Below are 22051 nucleotides of genomic sequence, written 5' to 3'. Positions count from 1 at the left end.
GACTGTATGGCCTTCAAAGCTTAAAATATTTACTATCTGGCCCGTAGAAAAAATTCCTGACCCATAGTCTAGAAGTGTAGTCACACAGCAACCTAGCAGTCTGTCCCCTCCAATCTTTCCTTAGGGAAAGGTGACCCTGCGGGATTGTCCCTCACTGGGGTTGAGTTTATGCTACTCTAAGTCTCCATGTTTGGTCCTTGTACGCAGGGTCTGCAGTCAAAGCTGGGTAAGATTTCTCACGGGAGAAACAACCTAAGCCAGCCAGGACCCCCCTAGGACCCCCATGAGCTAATGTAAAGTTAGGAGGTAGCTGTGCCCCTCCTCTTCTGAGAAGCTGCTGACACATGCCTCAACTATTGTCCTTTACCCTCAGGTGTAATGGACCCATTAGAACAATAGCATCTCACCCCTCCTGTTTGGCTCCTGGGATAATCTTATCTTGTGAGACTTGTTTCCCCAGGGACTGTATGCACCACACCTTGGTCATTTGGGGGATGGTATGCATCGGTTGCTTTGGGACGATTATGGGATTTTGAATGAATGATTATTCTGTGGTGTAAGAGTTTCACAGACCCTGTCCCTAATCATGTGATTTCTATTGTAAAAAATCAATAAATACCCATGCGATTCGGGGCTCCAGTCCCTTGAGGCTGTGAGTCCCTTGGTCCTCTGTGATTTAACTATATTTGAGTCTCTGTCTCTTTATGATAGTTTAACCCTCGCCGCCTCCCTCGCCTTCCCACAGGTTGTGTTGTGCAGGACGCAGCATAGAAAAAGCCAAACAAAAATGGATCCATGGGATGTCTGGAAAAGAAATTCAACATGCACTGCCACTCAGATTAGAGTACATACTCTTGGTAGCTACATAGCCAAGAGCACACACAGATCAGGAGTTAGTACAGGCAGGATTTTAATTAGTGCTTCAGTACTTTTTGGACATAGAGAGGTGAAGGGTGCCCTGATACAAATGATTTCTAATAAGTACATCTTTAAAGCTCTGTTGATTACCACCCCCACCCCCGTATCAGGATGGGGACAGAATCTGAATAAAGGATATACACAGTGTATGTCAGGATTAGTGAACCTGACAGTCCTCAGGATGACTCAGTGGAAAGTTGCTTAAGTGCTTGCTCAAAATGATTCACTGCCTGGAGATTTCATGGCAAGTGAGATTCTTAGGCTAAACTGGGCGGTACGTTTGTCCACCTCCCTGAACTGAGCACAGGGCAAACAGGCAGGCCCCACATGAGGGATCAGGCTCTTGGAGGATCTAATGAGGGTCTCAGCCCACTGGACATCACCTCTGCTGTGGCCACTGGCTGCCCTTTAGGGGTGTGGGTGTATATGGCATGGCTGGAATGCTAGGAATTCTGGGCTAATTCAGGCACTCCAATTGGCATGGTGTCCTACATGCTCCAAAGACTTTCTCCAGTGTCCTTGGCATCCAATGAATATACTTGGCCTTAAGGTTTTTAGGGCTGGGTGGATCCTTGGAAGCCTTCTGACTCAGTACCAGATCACTCCATCATACGGTGGTACCAGCAAATGAGGTGGCCATCTCACTTCAGATGGGATACACAGGCCATTTCCCCCCTTGCTTCAGCCTGGCTATTAGAGCCAGCTGCTTAGCCGAAACTCAGCCTTTGGTGGCTGTTAACAAGTTTTGCTCAACTCTACTATTGCTGAGTTACTGTTGGTTGACTCTGGGTTAGGGGGCTAAATGCCTGGGGTGGAAAATAGTGAGAGGAGAAGCAAGATAAAAGGATACTTTACTTGGACCTATGAGTTGAATTGTCTAGCCTTTTAGCCAGTGATTATGAAGTTAGTCTGGACTGGGTATTTTCTCTCAATTTCTAAGGTGACCAGTAAGATATGGCCCCCAAGTCCTACTTGTGGTACCGTTAGTTCTAGGTAATTGTGTTTTGCCAGAGAAAATGTGGAAAAGGGAGAGAGTTATGCCTGATGTTTCTGGTTACCATTGAGTCTAGACAATTCAGGATGCGCATGGGGCCTGGAATCCAAAGTATTAGAGCATTTTCATCATCCTGCCAGTCAGCTTCCCAGCATTCTCTAGTCTATACCTAAACACCTGCACAAGCCATGGCTACATCCACAGAGCAGAGGCCCCATCTCCCTGGGCTAAGACAGCGTGAGCACTGGCTGACTCAAACACACTGAGTGAAACAGAAACAGATTTTCTTGAAACATATAACATAAAACATAATAGACAACAGGAAAGCCTAGGAGAGTTAATGCATTCCACAAACATTTGTCCAGAGACTACATTGTGCCTTGGCACGTGAGGAGATAAAGACACTTGGGTTCCAAATTATTTTGAAATATCAGGGGATTAAACTCAGTTATAAGCAGTGAAGAGAGTGGACAGGAAGAAGATATTTACTCTTTTGAAACTTATTTGCAAGGGAAATGTGGCAGAAACACAGTCCAGGACGCAGGAAGACCTGGGTTCCAGGCTCAGCTAATTATAACAAGCACTGTGGCTTCAGGGAGAGAGGTTACAAACTCTTTCTCAGTTTCCCTATTTGCCAAATGTGAGGGGAGGGGGCTAAACAAAAAAAAAATCTCTTCCAGATATAATTTTCTGTGGTTGCAGAATACGTAATTCCTGCCCTCAAGAAGTTTATGATCTATTCGCAAGATAGTGAACAGATGAATGAAAGGTACAAAATTAAATTCAACATAGCCAAAAGTATCCAGTGAATGGTGTAGAGCCCTGCTATCCACTACAGTAGCCACTAATCACTTGTATCTATTTAGATTTAAACTAATTAACATTAACAACAATTTAACAGGCAGTTCTGCAGTCACATCAGTCACATTTCAAATATCCAATAGCCATATGTGCTAGTGGCTGCCATATTGGAAAGTACAGATCTAGAATATTTCCATCATTGCAAAAATTCCATTGGACAGCATATATACCAATATAGAAAACATGAAGAAAAAATGTCCAGAGGATACAGAACCTCTCCATTGCGTCTGGGCCTGGGCTCATTGTGGCTGTTCAGCTGTAACCAGTGCTGACATTTCCAGACTGTGGGGCTCTGCTCCAGCCACCATTATTGCCCTGCTCAGGGAGTTCAGTCACTCAACACTTCCTCAACTGGCTCTTCTCTTTTGATCTTTCCCCAGGGCCTTTGGGAAAGCCACAGCTATCCAGTCCACTCATGAAAAAATCCCTTTTAAACAGACCTATGGATTTAGATCATCTAGATAATCCAGGAACTCATGCATCTTTTAGAGCTCTTTGGGCTATTTGCCCAAGAGGAATGGTATGCAAAGACTGACAAACCCAGTATAATAGATCAATAAAAGTCATCGTTGCATTTATTAGTTGGGAGAAGCAAGCATGGCCAGTACTAAGGAGAAAGTCCTCACATGCTCCTCCATAGCACTATTAATAACATGAAAAATTATCCAATTTAATCCCAAAGACTGATTTCAAACCAAAACAAAGCTAATAAAAGAAAGCAAAACAAAAGATCAGCAAGCCAGGCACAAAGGCTCCCCAGGGTTCCTCTAGCTCATGAGATGTGTGTGGCTGTGAGTATGACTGTGTGAAAGTGCATGTGAGAGTGAGTGTGGTGGAGAGTGTCTGTGAGGGTCACATGTGTGTCAGTGGGCACTGTGGGGCAGAGGTGAAGGTAGGCAGACTTGGAGTGTTTAGGGTGAGGGTTAGGCAAAAGTGCTCTGACTCAGGTAGGCAGACTTGGAGTGTTTAGGGTGAGGGTTAGGCAAAAGTGCTCCAGTGGACTCTCCATTTCTTGCTGGGGAGAGAATTTAACTTTTGTCAAACAACTGCATGCTTAATTCCTTTGAAGGGGGGCAGGAAGGACAGTGTCATAACACAGATAGTGTTAATGGCTGCTATTTTAACTATCTAAACTCGCGACCCCAGGGTGCCAGAAGAAACTAAACAGTCTTATTGCCAAGGGTGCAATTTAAAAATATCAAATAAATAGCTGAAGGCACATTCACGTTGAACTTGTGCCCAACTCAGTGTCAATCAACAAGTTTCCATTGAATGCTGGACAGGCCAACCCCTCTTCCAAAGAGAACACAGAAAACATTGTAAGTTCAGTTTGAGGGCAGCTGGATGATCTTCCGTATTCTGTCCTTCCCAGCTTCCCCCCCCCTTTTCTCTTTCCTTCTCTTTGCTAAGGCTTTTGTTCCCTCATCCACCCCCTCCTAAGTTAATTCCTTTCTAATGCATCTCCCTAGCTCTGACCCTAAGTGCTGTAGTTCTTCTATTTTGTGTTCCCACACATGAGGACAGATCTGCTGTCCTGGATGGACCTTAAGGCAGATTTGTACCATCTGTAAAATTAACAACTTCCCACCTGTCATGTGCTCTGAGTGGAGACAGAGACAGTCAACCCAAATATACAGAAAATAATGTGATGGCTCCACTTGAGAAAATTGACATTTTGCTAAGCCACATGCTGAAAAATTGTATTGCTCTAGTGTTAGGATGTGGCCTAGGCACATATTTGAAACTAGCCAGATACAGCCACTAAGTCTTAGCATAAAATCTTTATCTCCTTCCTGGCCACTGTGTTTCCACTTTCCCAGGTTGAACTCTGACCCTGCTTTCTAAAATAATAATAACAGCTTGCATTTATCAAGGACAGACTATGGGCCAAGCCAAGTGCTAAGCCCCTTACATGTATTAATTCATTTAAACCTCACAACTGTTTTTTGAAGCAGGAACTATTATTATCCCCTCACACACTCACATACACACTATCTCACCCTCTCAGACCCACACCTCAGGTACACTCACACTCACATTGAGTGTGTGTAAACTGAATGAAGGCCCTTTGTGCTATCTCCTCAGTGCTCAGTTCTTCAAGGTCCCCTCCCCATAGTCTCTCCACTGACATCTAGAATTCTATGCATAGTGAATTATTTTAGTTAAGCATTGAACTTTCTACTGCTAAAGAACGTATCCTCCTGAGGGAGTAACTCAGCCTCATTCTCATCAGATGTTAGTGACTATGTGAGTACTGAGGGGATGGGAGAGAGGTGAGGATGTGGGGGACTGAGAGGAAAGGGGTGCAAAAAGATATCTGGGAGCACTAAGGACAAATTCCACCTACTCCCAATGTTTGCAGTGGGCTGACTCAACAAAATAATGTGTAAAAATACTATATACGAGGTCCTTTGAGACTGGGCCTCCATCAACCTGACTTTGCAAGCCTCCTCCCTCCCATGCAGACTACAACCACCCCAGGTACAGTCCCACACATGCCTTCACACGTCCCCTCCCCCTCACCCTTCTCCGTCTGGCAAAGTCCAATTTATCTGTCAGAACTCAGCTGGAATGTCCGTTCCTCTCTGAGGAACTTGGCTACTGGCTCTTGTAGAACAACTTTCTCTTCTCTCTGCCTGAAGCCCTTGTCTACACCTCTACCTGAGTACACATCACATAGTATTTTAATGATCTCATTATGCCTGTTTTCCCCACTAGACTGAGCACTTTGAGACAGGAACTCTGAAACCTCAGTGCCATACATGAGACCTAGCCCAAAGCTTGCACTCAGTGAACGTTTGTGTAATGAATGAATGAGTGAGTGATTGAATGAATAAGTATATGCATACCACCAACTTCCGGTACAGAGGAGACTGGCTAAGACTGTTGTCCAGGGTTTCTCAGTAGGGTCATAATGGTAATTTGGGGTGGGACAATTCCTAAGTGCATTGTGTTCCTACTCATTGTGGAACATTTAGCACCCCCAGTTCCTGCCCACTAAATGCCAAGGAAATTCTCCAATCACTGATGACCAAAACAGTGCCCAACATTTCCAAAGCCCTGAGAGAACGGGGAGGGCTCATCCTCCCTGGTTGGGAAGCAACACTACAGCAATGACTCTTTTCCTTCATCGGGTGGTCTAAGAGGCCCCTTGCAGTAGGGTCATGCTGTGCTCCTGCTGGAGGTGCTAGATGACAGGCTCCAGCCAGCATGTGAATTAGTGAGAAAATAGATATTGAAGCAGTCCTGGACTGCTAACAGGAATTATGGAATTATGGCAGCCTAATCAGCACACAACAGTACAGAGCAAAGAATCCTGCTCAATGATTTTATGATTGGGGGTGGAGGGAAGGGGTCAGGACTAGCCAAAAAAAAAAAATCCCCATCAATTCAAGGCAGCCCAGAGATTGTTACCTTGTCTCTGGGTGCATTCTCAGCATTACCACATGTATCTGCTAAGGGTTCACTGTGGTTTGAGAACATCAGCATTATTGGGCATTATTGGGCACTCACACAGGCCACCTCTGAAAATCTAATCAGAAGGAAATAGAAAGGAAAGGCAGAGGTGATGCTATTTACTTTATGTCTTCTGCCTGAGACTCATTAACCTGTCACCCATTTCCTTTAGATCCTCCACAACTTTTCCCTGAGGCTGAAGACATATGGTCAGTGCCTGGTGTCCCTGGGATCTGTGGGAACAAGTACCAAAATGCCAGAGTTTTATTCAGGCTTTGCGAACATTCTCTCTTAGTGATGTGATCTGGCAGCTCGGGATTTAGATTTTTTCTTTCCCTTCTACATACCACTTTGCTTATATATAGCTCTATGTACTTTTCAAAGCAATTTCCCACATCAAATTAGTTTCCACTGTCAATGCAAATATTAGGAGAAGGTAGGAATTATTCGTATTTTCCAAATTTAGGAAAACAGACCTTAAGTGGCTAGCCAGCTCTGTGAATGTTCCACAGTGAATTGGGGGGAGAGCAAGGTTAGAAGCTGTGCCTTCCTCCCCTCGTGACAGCACAATACAGCCTCATCTGAGGAGACGGAATTCATACCCCATAGAACTAAAGCTCTCCCCACTTTCCAAATATCGTCTTAATTCTGGAAACCAAATGGGCACTCTGGTCAGTGACATAGCCCTGAAGCCAGCCAGCTTCTCCAGATGCCAACATACTAGTACGCTCTGCATCTTGTAGGTCAAAGCTCCAAATACCCCAGATGCCTTCTTACTAATTCCAAGGGCATACCTAGAGAACAGAGAACACACCCTTCTCTAGGCTCTGGTACTGCTCTGCTTTGTGGGAAAAAATAAAAACAAAGAAGACCAAAACAATGTAAACAAACAAAAATAACAGCAGCCATATGGCCTCCCCAACAGCCACATGCACATATATAATCCCATGCTTGACTATAACATTTAAAGGTCTTCTGGTTACTTTACCTTCTATCACAACCATCTAAAACAAATGAAAATGTAGTGTCATATAAAAAGATATTCCAGGAAAGATAACTAAAACATAAATGTACAATTGAACTAATGATTGTAAAACAAACACCCCTGTAACTACCATGCAAGCAAAGAAAGAAAGCATTGCCGACAACCCAGAGGCACCTTCCCTCCCCACTGGAAGTCACCACAATCCTGACTTTTGGAACAATTATTATCTTACTTTTCATTGTAATTTTACCACATTTATGCACCTCCCTAAACAATATTGTTTAGTTTTACCTGTTTTGAACTTCATATTAATTGAATCACATTGTACGTTTGTGCATGTATGTGTGTCTTTTTACTGAACATTAAGCTTGAGTTGTAATGTATTGATTTTTAAAAGACTTTTGCTTCCCATATCTGTGCCTAGAAGTGCTTCCTTGTACTTACCCTTTTTATGCTGATGCTCATTTCTGCCCATCTCCCCACCCTTTGGTGATGGAAGGAGAAAGCTGATCAGGTTCCTCTAAGACCCATTTATTTTTTTGAAGATTGTTGAAGTCCCTTCAGTCTTTCTTTCACCAGGCTCAATAATTACACTTTTCCTTCAACATTGCCTCGTAGGTTTGATACTTTGGCCCCCTTTAATAATCTTTCTCATAAAACCATAATGAATGGTGCCAGACACAATTTTCCTCAGAAAGCAATCTCAGAGGAGGCCCTTTTGGAAATGTACTTCTCCAGATAATGGGAAATAGGGACACATACTTCTACTGCTATGGATTTCTCCTAATGATGACAAAACCTGCTGGTAATCAGCTCCTAATAGATGTTGCTCTTTGAAGTTCCCAGGAAACATTAATAAAGAATATGTCTGTCTTGCAAACCCCAACATTTCACACAGTCATTACTACTAGTTACCATTTGTCATGGCTTTCATTGTTCAAGACAGTGTGGTCTCTCAGGTATTCCTCATCCTATAAAAAATGTGCTCTGAAAATCAACATTTGCTAGATTCTTCTGAGACCCCTTGGTTGTCTCCTGACTTCCATCTCTACCACCGGCCTCTTCTCAGTTTTTATCCATTCTCTTTCCCATTTACAAAAGAAAGATATACACTACAACAGGGATGAACCTTGAAGACATTGTGCTAAGTGAAATAAGCCCATCACAGAAGGAAATATACTGCACAATTCCACTTACATGAGGTTCTTAGAGTAGTAAAGTTCATAGAGATAGAAAGTAGAATTGGGGTGCCAGGAGCTGAGAAAGGGGGGAATGCAGTTGTGTAATGGGGGCAGAGTTTCAGTTTGGGAAGATGAAAAAATTCTGGAGATAGATGGTGGGGATGGTTGCACTACAATGTAAATGCATTTAACGCCACAGAATTGAAAACTTAAAAATGCTTAAAATGGTAAATTTTGCTATGTATATTTTACTACAGTATTTTTAAAAAAATAAAAAAAGAAATATTTAAAAAGAGAAGGTAGGGAGAGAAGGCATAAGAAGAGAGAAGGAAGGAAGAGGAAGGAAGGGAAACAGAAACAAAGTAAGGAAGAAAGCAAACAAATTTCCCTGCCCTTCTGTCTCAACCCTCATTTCTCTCTTATTAAAATAATAAAGGAATATACCATACAAAAGGTATGATAGTGACTGTGGACTCTAATTTGGCCTTAGATCCCTGAGGGCACGATCTTGTGAAGGTAGAGAAATCAAAGCTGCATGAATTTGCTAAAGAAAAGAAAACAGAGCCTGCAGGGACACTTATTTTTATGTTTTAAAAGTAACCTTTACTCCCAAGTTTGATGTTTTTGCCTTTTCCCCCAATTAAAAAGGAAAATCCAACCAACCTTCTTCCCCTCCTGAAGACAGCTTTGATTTATCCTTTTCTTTAAAGATACAATACGTATACTTCATAGCCTCTCTCCAATTCAGGGAGTACAACAACCCTTGGAAAAAAAACAAAAAACCTGTTTTAGCAGCCACCCAGTTATTGCTGCTACTTCCCATTCTCTAGCTCTTAGCATATATGTGTCAAAGAAGAGATTACACATCAAGACATTTATAAAATAGACTACTTGGACAGCCAAAAACAGACTTCTGTGAGGAGGTACATTTTGGAACAGATTTCAGTAACCGACACCCTAAATCTGCCAGTTTCTAAAATCACTTTTAGGGAATAGCTGACGGTGTAATAATTTAAATACAAAAATCAGAAGAAAATCATTCTAATAAAGACTGTTATTTATTTTACTGGCTGCAAATAATCTGGTAAATCTTTTGGGTCACAGTTATTTTGCATCCCAAACGCTGAAGTGAAAACTTTTGGCTCTAGGCAACAGATAGGGAGGATATTTGGTTACTTCAGGAACATACTGGTTTTAAATTAACAACCTCAAAGTAAAAAACTTGAGAGTTGGTAACTCATGCGAGAAACCACTGTGGCCCCTGCCATGAATAAAGAACTTATCCTTAATATCATGGAGAGGCTTGGTACTGTACAGGATTGTGGGGAAGATAAAGCCTGATTCCCTATAGTCGCCTCTTTCAACGCCACTCCCCCAATAACTCTTCCAGGTTCCTAGGCTGATTGCCCCACCCCCACTTCTACCATCAAATTCTGCTTTCTAGACCTTCTATTTAGATTAAAGTAAATATGATTAATTTAAAAGATAAGTTACCACTTTTGAAGATAGATTAATTTATCAGGCATCAAAGCCTCAATGCAAAAGATGAAGCTGTAATAATTATAGCATTTCAGGTATCAGGCAACTTGGCAGGGAAGTGGGGTGGGGGAGGGGAAGGCTGACACAACTCTGGCTGGACAGGTCTTGGGAATCACAGGTCACAGAAAATCAAAGTAATGCTCACCCTGTTTGCTTACTCAGAGAGCAGGCCCTCATTTAAGGGTCAGCCCTGCAACTAGGAAGAAAGCTCATGAAAGACATTTTATTAATCCTTTCTTTAAAATGCCCTAGATTTGACTCTTATTTCAAACTAAGTTGAAAACAGACTAAGCTGAAAACACTGATTTTATTTCAAACTATGTTGATTGACATTCCCTTTGAGAGTTTCATTTGTTTATCAGCAGAAATTCCTGGGATAATTCCTAGAAATGCCATTCATTTCTCACCAACAACAAGTTATGGACAATGGGCGGGGTTAAAGGGGGAGCTCCCTATTGAGGGTCCTTCTTTCTGAACATGACAGGCAGGGGCTCTTAATGTGGAAGATAGCAGAAGAGAAAGGCTTTGGATGGGAGCACCTGGAAAGCAGGAAGGTCAGCCAGATGGTAGGGTGTGCGCATGTTACTGCAGGCTTCGTCTTGGGGAAGTGTCACACAGTCAAAGTATGTTTCTGGGGTGATAATGCTCCCTACTGTTAGAGAAACAATGTTGTCATGTTGCCCCCAGCCCTCTGCATATGTACAGGCCCCTCTACTCCAAGATCTTGCCCAGGACTCCTCTCTGTAGGCAATGCTCTTCACCCCCTTTATCAATATCTTCCCTGGGCCCTATTATCATAGTTTAGTCCCCAGTCCAAATGCATCAGTATCGAGGTGCTTGTTTAAAGGGCACAATATCCACTTCAACCAATTAAATCAGAATTTTTAGTGTAGTTCCTGGGAGTCTGTATTTGTCAATTCTCCAAGATGATCCTTAAGCACCTTAAGCATTGAAGTTTGGACAACACTAATTTGGGGATCTTACTCTAAAGTGGCTGACTTCCCTAATGAACTTTTCCAGACTAAGATACTGTATATACCAAAAGCTTATTCCTACAATATAAGTAACTTTTAGAAATTTTAATGGCATAACATAAGATTTCTTAAAAATGCAAAAGAATCTTGCAAAGTACTCAGTAAATAATTGGTCCAATGGCTGAATAAGTTTGGGAAAACTTGCATCCCATATACTTTTCTTGTAGATTCATAATGTGTATTAATATAGTAAAAGCTCTGAGAAGTCCTGCATTTAAACAAACAAACAAACAAAAAAACAACCCCAAAACAATAAAAAACACACCAAACACCTGTTTAACTTTCTCTAAACCAGAAACTCTCAGGTTTATTTGACCTTATAAATGTTTTCCCTAGTAAAACCTATTATCACCTCATAAAACTGTGTTTCTTACAACAAACTTTGGGAAACACTGTCTTCATCCAGAATAGTGATTGTAACGGTGAAGATTTCTTAAATATAGAAAGCTAATGTAAAAGCTATTTGGTATCCCACAAGGAAGTACCACCTTATTGACCTTTTTGTGGCACCAGCTTTAATGTCCATTGAAAGAAACAGAATTCCTATATACTAACAATAAAATCTCAGAAAAAGAATTACAAAAATCAATTCCTTTTGCAATTGCAGCAAAAAGAATAAAATACCTAGGAATAAACTTAACCAAGGATGTGAAGGACCTATATGCTGAAAACTATAAGACATTTTTGAAACAAATTGAAGAAGACACAAAGAAATGGAAAGACATTCCATGCTCATGGATTGGAAGAATGAACATAGTTAAAATGGCCATATTACCCAAAGCAATATACAAATTTAATGAAATCCCCATCAAAATCTCCATGGTATTTTTTAAAGAAAGAGAACAAAAAATCATCAGATTTGTTTGGAACCACAAAAGACCCCGATGATAATCTAATGGGCTTTCCTTTGTAAGTTACCATCTTCTTTTCCCTGGCTGCCTTGAGGAGTCTTTCTTTGTCATTGATTTTAGACAGCTTCAATACAATGTGCCTTGGTGAAGGCCTGTTGGGATTGAGGTAATTAGGTGTTCTATTTGCTTCTTGGATTCGAGGATCCAGTTCTTTCCACAAGTTTGCCCCAATAAATCTAATTAAAAAGAAAAAAAAAAAAGACCCCGAATAGCCAAAGCAATCTTAAGAAAAAAGAACAATACTGGAGGTATCATACTCCCTGACTTTAGCTTGCACTACGGGACTACATTAAAACAGCATGGTATTGGCAGAAAAACAGACACATAATATGGACAGATAATTTTTGACAAAGAAGCTAAAAACATACAATGGAGGAAAGACAGCCTCTTCAATAAATGTTGCTGGGAGAATTGGATAGCCACGTGCAAAAGAATGAAACTGGACTGCTATCTGTCACCATGTACCAAAATTAACTCAATATGGATCAAAGACCTAAGCATAAGACGTGAAACAATAATCTGCATAGAAGAAAACATAGGTACTAAAGTTATGGACCTTGGATTCAAAGAACATTTTATGAATTTGACTCCAAAGGCAATGGAAGTAAAAGGTAAAATAAACAAATGGGACTATATGAAACTTAAAAGTTTCTGCACAGCAAAAGAAACCATCGACACAATAAAGAGGCAACTGACTGAATGGGAGAAGATTTTTGCAAACAGTTCCTCCAATAAGGGTCTAATATCCGAAATATACAAGGAACTCATGAAACTCAACAACAAAAAAAGCAAAGAACCCAATTGAAAAAATGGGCATAGGACCTGAAGAGACATTTCTCCAAAGAGGACATACAAATGGCAAATAGACATATGAAAAAATGCTCAACATCACTAACCATCAGAGAAATGCGAATGAAAACAAGAATAACATATCACCTCACCTCAGTCAGAATGGCTATCATCAACAAGACAAATAGTAACAAGTGTTGGAGAGGCTGTGGAGAAAAGGGAACCCTCATACACTGTTGGAGGGAATGCAGACTGGTGCAGCCGTTATGGAAGGCAGTGTGGAGGTTCCTCAAAAAATTACAAATAGAATTACCATATGACCCAGCAATCCCTCTCCTGGGTATCTACCCAAGAAATCTGAAAACATTTATACATAAAGACACCTGTGCTCCAATGTTCATTGCAACTTTGTTTACGGTGGCCAACACATGGAAACAACCAAAATGTCCTTCGATAGATGAATAGGTAAAGAAGTTGTGGTATATATACACAATGGAATACTATTCGGCAGTAAGAAAAGATGATATAGGAACATTTATGACAACATGGATGATCTTGAGAGTATGATGCTAAGCGAAATAAGTCAGACAGAAAAAGCAGAGAACCCTATGATTTCAGAGATATGTGGTATATAAACCAAAAACAACAAGAGAACAAGACAAACAAATGAGAAACAAAAACTCATAGACACAGACAATAGTTTAGTGGTTACCAGAGAGTAAGGGGGGAGTGGGGTGTGGGAGATGAGGGTAAGGGGGATCAAATATATGGTGATGGAAGGAGAACTGACTCTGGGTGGTGAACACACAATGGGATTTATAGATGATTTAATACAGAATTGTACACCTGAAATCTATGTAGTTTCACTAACAATTGTCACCCCAAAAAATTTTAAAAAAAGAACGAAATAGAAGAGTTCTACTCTACCATTGCAGAAAGCCATAGTTTCCCTAAAAGTCTTGCTCTTATATGACATAAGGGCTTTTAGCATGCCAACAGAAAATCACATTCTTTTTAAAAAGCAGCTAACCCCCACCCCCGGATTTACCAGAGAGAAAGATCACCATATCTGGCAGAAGGCAAATTTGGGTGCCACTTTCATGAAGAATGATTTAACCCTCATACACTGCACAGTGTTTAAGGACCAAGTGTATTAGGAAAATAATTGAACTAAAACATGGAACAAAGTGAAGGGGGTCTAAGAGTTTAGAAAGCACTCGGTATAGACATGGGGGAGTCTGGTAATAACAGTAAACATCTCTGTTGATACCTTTCAATAATCAGTGCAAAAAGTAACAAAACAATAATAACAATGTAAAACTTCTCCTATCCAGAGACCACTATTCCAGAATGCTCAGGCTTTTGGATAGCTCTGAATTGAGAAAGAATTTTTTTTTTTAAAACGCAGAAGTATTTTTGCAGGTAAAGAAATAGCCCCCGATTGATCATCTTGCATAATATAGGTATTGTATGCTGAAGGAAAAGAATATACTAATTGGCTGTTAATGTTGAAAAAGAATTGAGCTTTTCCAATAAAATCCAAGAAGCAAGTGAGTACGGAATTCAGAAAAGAACAAAAGAAGTTAAGAGAGAGCAATGGAGATTAGACATAAACAATGGCAACCCATGAGGATGGCAGGCAGCTGACAATCAAAGAGATGAACCGGAAGAATAAGGAGTGGCTTTAAAATTGGGGATAGATTCCTCAGTAAATTAAACACAGAATTACCATAGGACTCAGAAACTCCACTCCTAGGTATATACCCCAAATAACTGAAAAGATATGCCACACAAAGGCTTGCACATGGAAAGTTGTACTTGTTCATAGCAGCACTATTCACAATAGCCAAAAGGTGGAAACAACCCAAATGTCCATCAACAGATGAATGGAGAAACAAAATGTGGTGTGTGGGGAGCCATGATTTCTTGTTGCTTTGGAATCTTGTGAACTGGCTCAGTTTATGATTAACTTGTTTCTGCACCTAAGGCATCGTCTCTGCTTAAGCCTTAAGGGTGCTTGCAAGTTGCTGAGGTATGAGGTGGGAATGGCCGGTTTCTCGGATACAGATCACTGATGGCTATCAGGATAATTGGTAGACTCTGTCATGGGATAATTACTTTGGGGAGTCTTGTGGTGATTTTGTAGTTTCTATGTAAAAGTTAAAAATTTATTTTCTGTGAGGTAATGTATACACGTGATTGTTAAGCTGCACGTACCCAAAGGGTATATAATGGTGAAGGTAATTAAACCAGGCGCTTCAGCATCACTGAAGACCTGCAGCATCATCATTTGTGTGAGTGTCTCTTTTTCATTCCCACTCCCCCCTTCGGGTACTGTTCGACTCGTGGCGGCTGGCTCGCCACAGTGGTGTATACCCATAAAACAGAATTTTATTCATTAACAAAAAGAAATGAAGTACTGATACATGCTACAATGTAGATAAATCTTGAAAATATTATGCTAAGTGAAAGAAGCCAGACACAAATGTCCATGTATTGTATGACACCATCTGTATGAATGTGATGAATATGAACATCAATAGAAAGAGAAAGAAGACTAATGGTTGCCAGCGGCTGGAGAGGGAAAAGGAGGGAATGGGGAGGTGTGACTGTTTAATGGACACAGGGGTTCCCATTGGGGTTGTGAAAAATATCGATAACTAGATTAGTGGTGAAGATTGCACAACATTGTGAAAATTCTTAATGTCACTGAATGGTACACTTTAAAATCATAAATTATGGTTCAACATGTGCAAATCAATCAACATGGTACACTGAATAAACAAAATAAAGAACAAAAAATCATATGATTATATGAATAAATGCAGAAAAACCATTTGACCAAATGCAATATCCATTTATGATTAAAAAACTTCAAAAATAGGTATAGAAGGAAAATACCTTAACATAACAAAGGCCATATGTGACAAACCCTCAGCTAATCTCATAATTAATGGTGAAAAAATGAAGTCCTTTGTTCTATGTTCAGGAACACAGCAGAGCTGTCCCCTATCACCTCTGTTTTTCAACATAGTGTTGGAAGTCCTTGCCAGAGCAATCAGGCAAGAGAAAGAAATAAGAGGCATCCAAATTGGAAATGAAATAGTTAAATTGTCGCTCTTTGCAGATGGCATGATGTTATATATAGAAAACCCTAAACACTCCACCAAAAAGCTATTAGAAACAATACATGAATACAGTCAAGTTGCCGGCTACAAAATCAATGTACAAAAGTCCATTGCATTCCTATTTACTAACAATGAAATTCAGAAAAATAAATTTAAAAAACAATTCCTTTTGCAACTGCAACAAAAAGGAAAAAAAATACCTAGGAATAAACTTAACCAAGGATGTGAAAGACCTATACACTGAAAATTATAAGACATTTTTAAAAGAAATTGAAGAAGACACAAAGAAATGGAAAGATGTTCCATGTTCATGGATTGGAAGAATCAACATGGTTAAAATGGCCCTGAAATAATAAACTGCATAGAAGAAAACACAGGTACTAAACTTATGGACCTTGGATTCAAAGAGTATTTTATGAATTTGACTCCAAAGGCAAAGGAAGTAAAAGCTGAAATAAACGAATGGGACTGTAACAAACTAAAAAGCTTCTGCACAGCAAAATAAAGAGACAAAATAAAGAGACAAAATCGACAAAATAAAGAGACAACCAACCGAATGGGAGAAGATTTTTGCAAAGAACGCCTCCATATTAAAACCATATCTAGAAGGGAACACTGTGGATTAGGTGTCCAGTAACAGAACAAATCTTATAAGAGCTCTTTAATGACCTGAGAATGTTGGAATACCTCTAAGGGAACTCAAATTGATTAATTCTGAATAGCAAATTCTTAATGGAATGGCGATTTAAAAAACGCTAAGAAAATATCATAATTTTGGCTCCTGGTCATTACAAATGTTCTTTTGGTGATAAAATTATATAGAAGGGTGCAAAAATATGAATGCAAGTGGACACTTTGGTCAACATTGCTCAATCAGTAGTTCACCATAGTCAGAAGTGTCTGGATGCTGATGGTAACCACTTTGAGCACCTCTTGTAATCACAGAAGTCAAACATGAGTTGTATTCATTTTTTGTTATTGGTATATATTGAGCATTACAATTTTAATAGGTTTTTTTTTTCCTTTCTTAAAATGTGTATACATTTTTTGGCATCCTCTGTATAAAGAACAAATGAAGAGAAGTCATATTCTTTCTCTCCTCCTCTGACTTTTAGCACTCCACTCCCCAAAAAGAGAAGATATGGCATTTCATTCCTACAAATCTCTTATTATTGGTGACTGCAGAGAGTTCTGATTACAGACTGTGATTGATTTAATGACCTTTCTGACTTCTGTGCAGTCTTGACTTTTTCCATTAAGTATATCTATCCTCAATGCAGTACCAACCTCTCTGGGCCCAGCAGAGCTCTGTGGCATGTGACCAAGACTTGACCTATGCCATGGAGACTTGGGGAAGTGTTGGTGAAAAAATTTTCATTTCCTCTTCATGGGACTCAATATAGATTTCCCTCTTGTAATTCTGGAAAAGCAGTCTGCATACTGTGATTTCTATAGTTCAGCAGAAGCTACAGGAGACAAACTCAAATGCAGGTGGGAACCTTGGAAATTGCAGGGGTGGAGAGATTAGAAAGGAAGAGCCATGGGAAACACAGAAACAAATGGAGGGTGGTGGTTCCTCTGTCCCCTCCATTGGGAGATGAGCTCTAGCCATGCCTAATAGGGTTAACCAACAGAGTCCATCACTACCCAGGTGAATGTTCCCTGAAGTTAAGACTGGTATAGGATAATATGGAAAACCAAAGCAATGGATGTATAGTTTCCTTGTTTGTTTTCTCTTTTTGATAATAGAACTTGTTCATCATCTTAGCTTTAAATATTATATTTTAAGTGAGGACATTTTCATCATAGTGCCTTACGTTGGATTAAGACAGAAAATTAGAGCCCTTTCCTTTGAGCAAACATTCCTGTGGCCCTGAAGGCATGAGTTTCCTCATGTCAAGTAATCACTAGGGTGGAAGGAATACAGAGGGTTCATCACATCCATTGCCCTGTCTCAAAGCAGAACTCTGCTAACTCTATCTCAGATGGGGGTGAACCTTTTGATTTCCAGAAATATGCAGCAAAGAGACTAAAATTATCCTTAGTCATTTATTTTAGGATTTAACAACCACTGTCCTAAAGTTTTTTCCTTTATCAAACTCCATTCTTCTCTTCTATGGTTTAAACACATTTATTCTTGTTTTATCTTCAGTAGAAAGAAAGAATAGCTGGTTTGCATTCTATTTGAATATGTCAGAGAGAGCACATGAAAAATTCTTTGCTGTTTTCCAAACAGAGTAAGAGATGAAATGTAAAATTAAAAATAAGTAAATAAACTTTAAAACTCCATAACCATACTCAGAAGCAAAAGAAGACTCTTGTGTAATAAAACATAGAAGGAAAATACAACAAATAAGTGGGGCCCAGAGCCATATGGTCCACTGGCAGCTGGGACTGGATACAGACAGTTGGGGCCAGATAGCTGAGCAAGAACTATGGCCTACATTTCACTTCCTGTGTAAAGCTAAGGACTAGGGCCATACTCCTAACATATAACTAGGGGCTAATGTAGCTCTGGCCCCCACAGATGTTTTACTTAAATGGACTGAATGACCAAAGTAGGCAGCTTCTGCTGAGATCCCAGTCCAAGATCATTATCAGGGATTAGCACTGCACAAGAAAACAGATGTAGAGATAGACCATCCAGGCATGAGGAAGCCCAAGAGGAGACACCAACATATGACCTGGTTTAGAACTCAGTGAACTACAAGGCCTGAAACAACTATCCCACCAGTAAAGAAGGAAGAGAAAACCCCCATAGATAATGAGCTGTTAAACAAAAATTTTAGAAAACAAAGGGGAAATTGGATGTAAGAAAAGCTATCAAGAAACCCAACAAAAGTAAGAATTCACATCTGAAAAAAATATAGATATTTGAACAATCTGAAATGGACTTTAAATCTTTAAATGCCTAAAGAAATAAAGAAGAGAGTGAGATCCCATGAAACAATGACAGGGCTTTATAAAACAGCACCATGTAGATATTAAAAAAAAAAAAAAAACTTGGGGAAAATATAGTTATTGAAAATAAAACAACAAATAAAACCTAACAGATGGACTAAATAGTCGGTATTAAAAGCTGAAGGAATAATTCATGAATTGGAGGACAGAATTGAAGTAATGTGTCATGACAGGAAATATACCAAGACGTAAATAATAAAGAAGACATTAAGAGACACAGAGGATAAATCAGATGAGCAGCAAAAATGTACACCAAAGATAACTTTTTAAATGAGAAAAAAAGATAGAAGAAAAAGAGGTAAGTTTCACAAAATTAAGGACTAAAAATTGAAGATAAATTTGAATACTTTGGCTGAAAAAAATCTTGTGCTGAGCAGGCTAAACAAAAATAAATCAAACATACATACCTCATTGTGTGCATCAAAGAAAAAGAAAACTTCAAAAGCCAGAAAGAGGAGAAAACAGGTTACCTACAAAAAAATTACAATGAAGCAGCAGACTTCTTTTATCCACAAAAAAGGAAGTCAACAAACCCTTTATTAATATCTTCAAAGTGCTGAGGGAAAATGAACATTCACCTATAATTTTATACCCAGCCAAATTACCATTCAAGACTGAGGGCAAAGGAAAAACATTTTTATATATAAGGATTAGGGAACTTTAGTGCCACTACCCACAGAAAAAGTTACTAAAGGTTATAGTTAACAAGAAGAAAAATGAACTCACAAAAGAGTGACCTGCAAGAACAAGAAGGAAAAGAAAATGAACAGTTGGTTTCTATACTCCATACAATGGGCTTTTTAAGTCTTCAAGACAATGTGTAATTTCAATTTTCGCTTTTCTAGGATTTATGACCTCAATTTTCTTAACACTTTCTTTTTCTCTCGAAATAACTGCTAGTTTATACTTTCCCTTTTTCTCAATACTTGCTTCCTTTTATGTAGCTAGGGTAAATGACAGCCATACTCCACTCAATGCTCTTCCACCCTGTGCGGTGTCTGCATCATGCCTCAACCTACTTTCCAGGGAAGAACAATTTCTATATAAGAGTTTAGATAAATTCCTATGACTTTAGACCACTTTTGGAGTCTTCTGGTGGTGGTGATGGGATTTTATAAGGCTATTTGACAAGCAAACATGCATATTTAAAAAAAAAAAAAAAGCTCTCCAGATTAGCTTCTTTATCAGCAACTTTGCTCCCATCTACCAAAACCTGGCCCATACCACACCTCTGTAATCTAGTTAAACTAGAAGAAGCAAATAAACAAATACGAAGCTAGTAAGCCCCATTCATTTAGGGATTGATTCCAAAAAAAACAATCTTTAAGTGGATCATATGTTGATCTGATCTTGAAACATATGCTATCATCATGCATACTCAGAATCATAAACCTGTGACATGGCATGATCTTTTGCCACCTGGTAAAGAATCCCTTGGGTTCATCAGAATATATTTACTGATGCAGGAAAAAAAATATTTTATATAGGTGGTGACAAAAATGATTGGGAATTTATTTTCCATTAAACATCATTTCCATTCCTGTAACATTTCAGTTAACTGAGTTTTCACTGAACCTCATTCCTGTTCCCATTCCTACCATTTCTGCCCTACCATTTTTGATTTCTCTCTTATAAGTCCTGGAGGTTCTTTACTACTTAAAAAAGTGTCATCTATGTATGCCCTAGACTAGTGGTTCTTCATGTTTTTAGGGTCATGTACAGCCCTTTTAGGAATACCAATAAAGCTATAGATCCTCTCTAAAGGAATTTACATACATATATACTTTTACCAAAAGCCAAAAACAATTTTAAAGGGTTCCTGGATCCCATAAAGCCCACCCATGGACCCCAACTCCAGAACCTCCATCCTAGAGGGAAAGGAGTTTCTGGGCAAGGAGACATCCCTACCACAGGACTAAAAGGTTTCTAGTAACCAGATCCCAGTACTGTCACTTAGCTTTTGTTAGGGTTGATGTTGGGCTCACAGGCATTCTCTGAATCATTCCACACTTGCACACCTCTGGTGTGGGAGCCAGGGCCCAGTCAGATGTGAATAAAGTATCATTGAGAGAGCCCCTGCTTCAGACAAACACCCTAGTCGCAAACCATGAAAGTAGAAGTCTTACCAGCCTTGTGAAAAAGTCTCTGCCTGCCTCCCCCTTTTATCTGCTCTTAACAATGTGTACATCATAATTGCAGTCTGGAGGAGGTGACTATTCAGCAGGCAGACAGCTTTATACTGTTATAAACCTCATTGGTTTAGTTCCTTTGATTTATGAACAGCCCCTCATCATTTAGAAGCTATACTTGGATGCAATTCCAGCACTAATTGTGCAGGACACGTGCTGCCATGGAAGAGGCTGTTTACAGCAGAAAAATCTCTGGACCACAATTCCCTTCCCCCACTTGACATCTACCTTCAAATGATTAAAAGGCCAATGAAAATATGTTACTGGTTACCCAATAACTTATTAGAGCCTAGAATATGCCCTGCTTGGGCTATAAACAGTATTTAGGGGCCAGTGCAGGCTGTCTAAAAGTGTTCTATTGTTATTTCTGACTGGAAGTTTTCCTTCTGGGGAATTAGGGAGATGGAATGGGTTGGGTGGAAGAGGGAGGAAGGAGAACCACAGCTGGGAAACAAAGAGGTGAACCAGTGTACCTGGGCAGCGAGGGCAGCACAAATGAGGAATATGCACAGGAGAGAGGCAATGAAGGCTTGGACATCTGACTCTGCTGCAAAGTATATTCCCATTCTGAAAGAAAGGAGGCAACAAGGAAAAACTAAATGTCTTTCAAAGATCACTGGGAGGGATCATGCCAGTTTGGGTGAGTCATGTAGGGACTCACCCAAACAGTGAATAATGCATTCCTGACAGGCTTAATGAAATCAGCATTTTTCTTTCCTTTTCTCCTCACTAGAACCTCGGCTGGGTTGGCTGATAGCTTATTGGCATAGTTTTCTACGACTGGAATCACTACTACTCCAGTTTTCAAAGCCTTACACTAATTGTGTGCATCTTCTGCTGGCTTAGCTCTGTGGTTTTTCTACCATTGCCCAGCTTTAACTGAATATTTTTTCCAAAAACATAGTTTGATTTCATAATCACCTGCCAGTGCCATGGAAGGGAAGGGATAATGAGCAATGGATGCCCTGAGCTGCTACCCACACCTTGGCAATGAGACATCCCTAGCACATGGATTTTTTATTCCATTTAACCCTGCTTTGGTCCAGTAGGCTGAGTGCTTCCTCTCTTCATTTCCCTTTTCAGTAAAAATTTTTGAGAACAAACT

General features: G+C 39.8%; 1 protein-coding gene across 2 annotated transcripts in view; it reads right to left on the bottom strand.

Annotated features, from left to right (window-relative positions):
* CHRDL1 (chordin like 1) overlaps nucleotides 1–22051 on the bottom strand; it is a gene marked incomplete at its 5' end in the record, with an annotated part of 187614 nt that overhangs the window by 111686 nt on the left and 53877 nt on the right. For both annotated transcript variants that reach the window (XM_081043672.1, XM_081043671.1), the window contains one exon: nucleotides 21420–21513. In XM_081043672.1, the coding sequence (XP_080899798.1) occupies nucleotides 21420–21513 (94 nt within the window). The remainder of the gene's footprint in view (nucleotides 1–21419; nucleotides 21514–22051) is intronic.

This window comes from Rhinolophus hipposideros, assembly GCF_964194185.1.
Source record: "Rhinolophus hipposideros genome assembly, chromosome: X".
Lineage (NCBI taxonomy): Eukaryota > Metazoa > Chordata > Mammalia > Chiroptera > Rhinolophidae > Rhinolophus > Rhinolophus hipposideros.
Note: the sequence above shows the minus strand (reverse complement) of the source record. Positions and strands in the feature narration are given on the sequence as shown.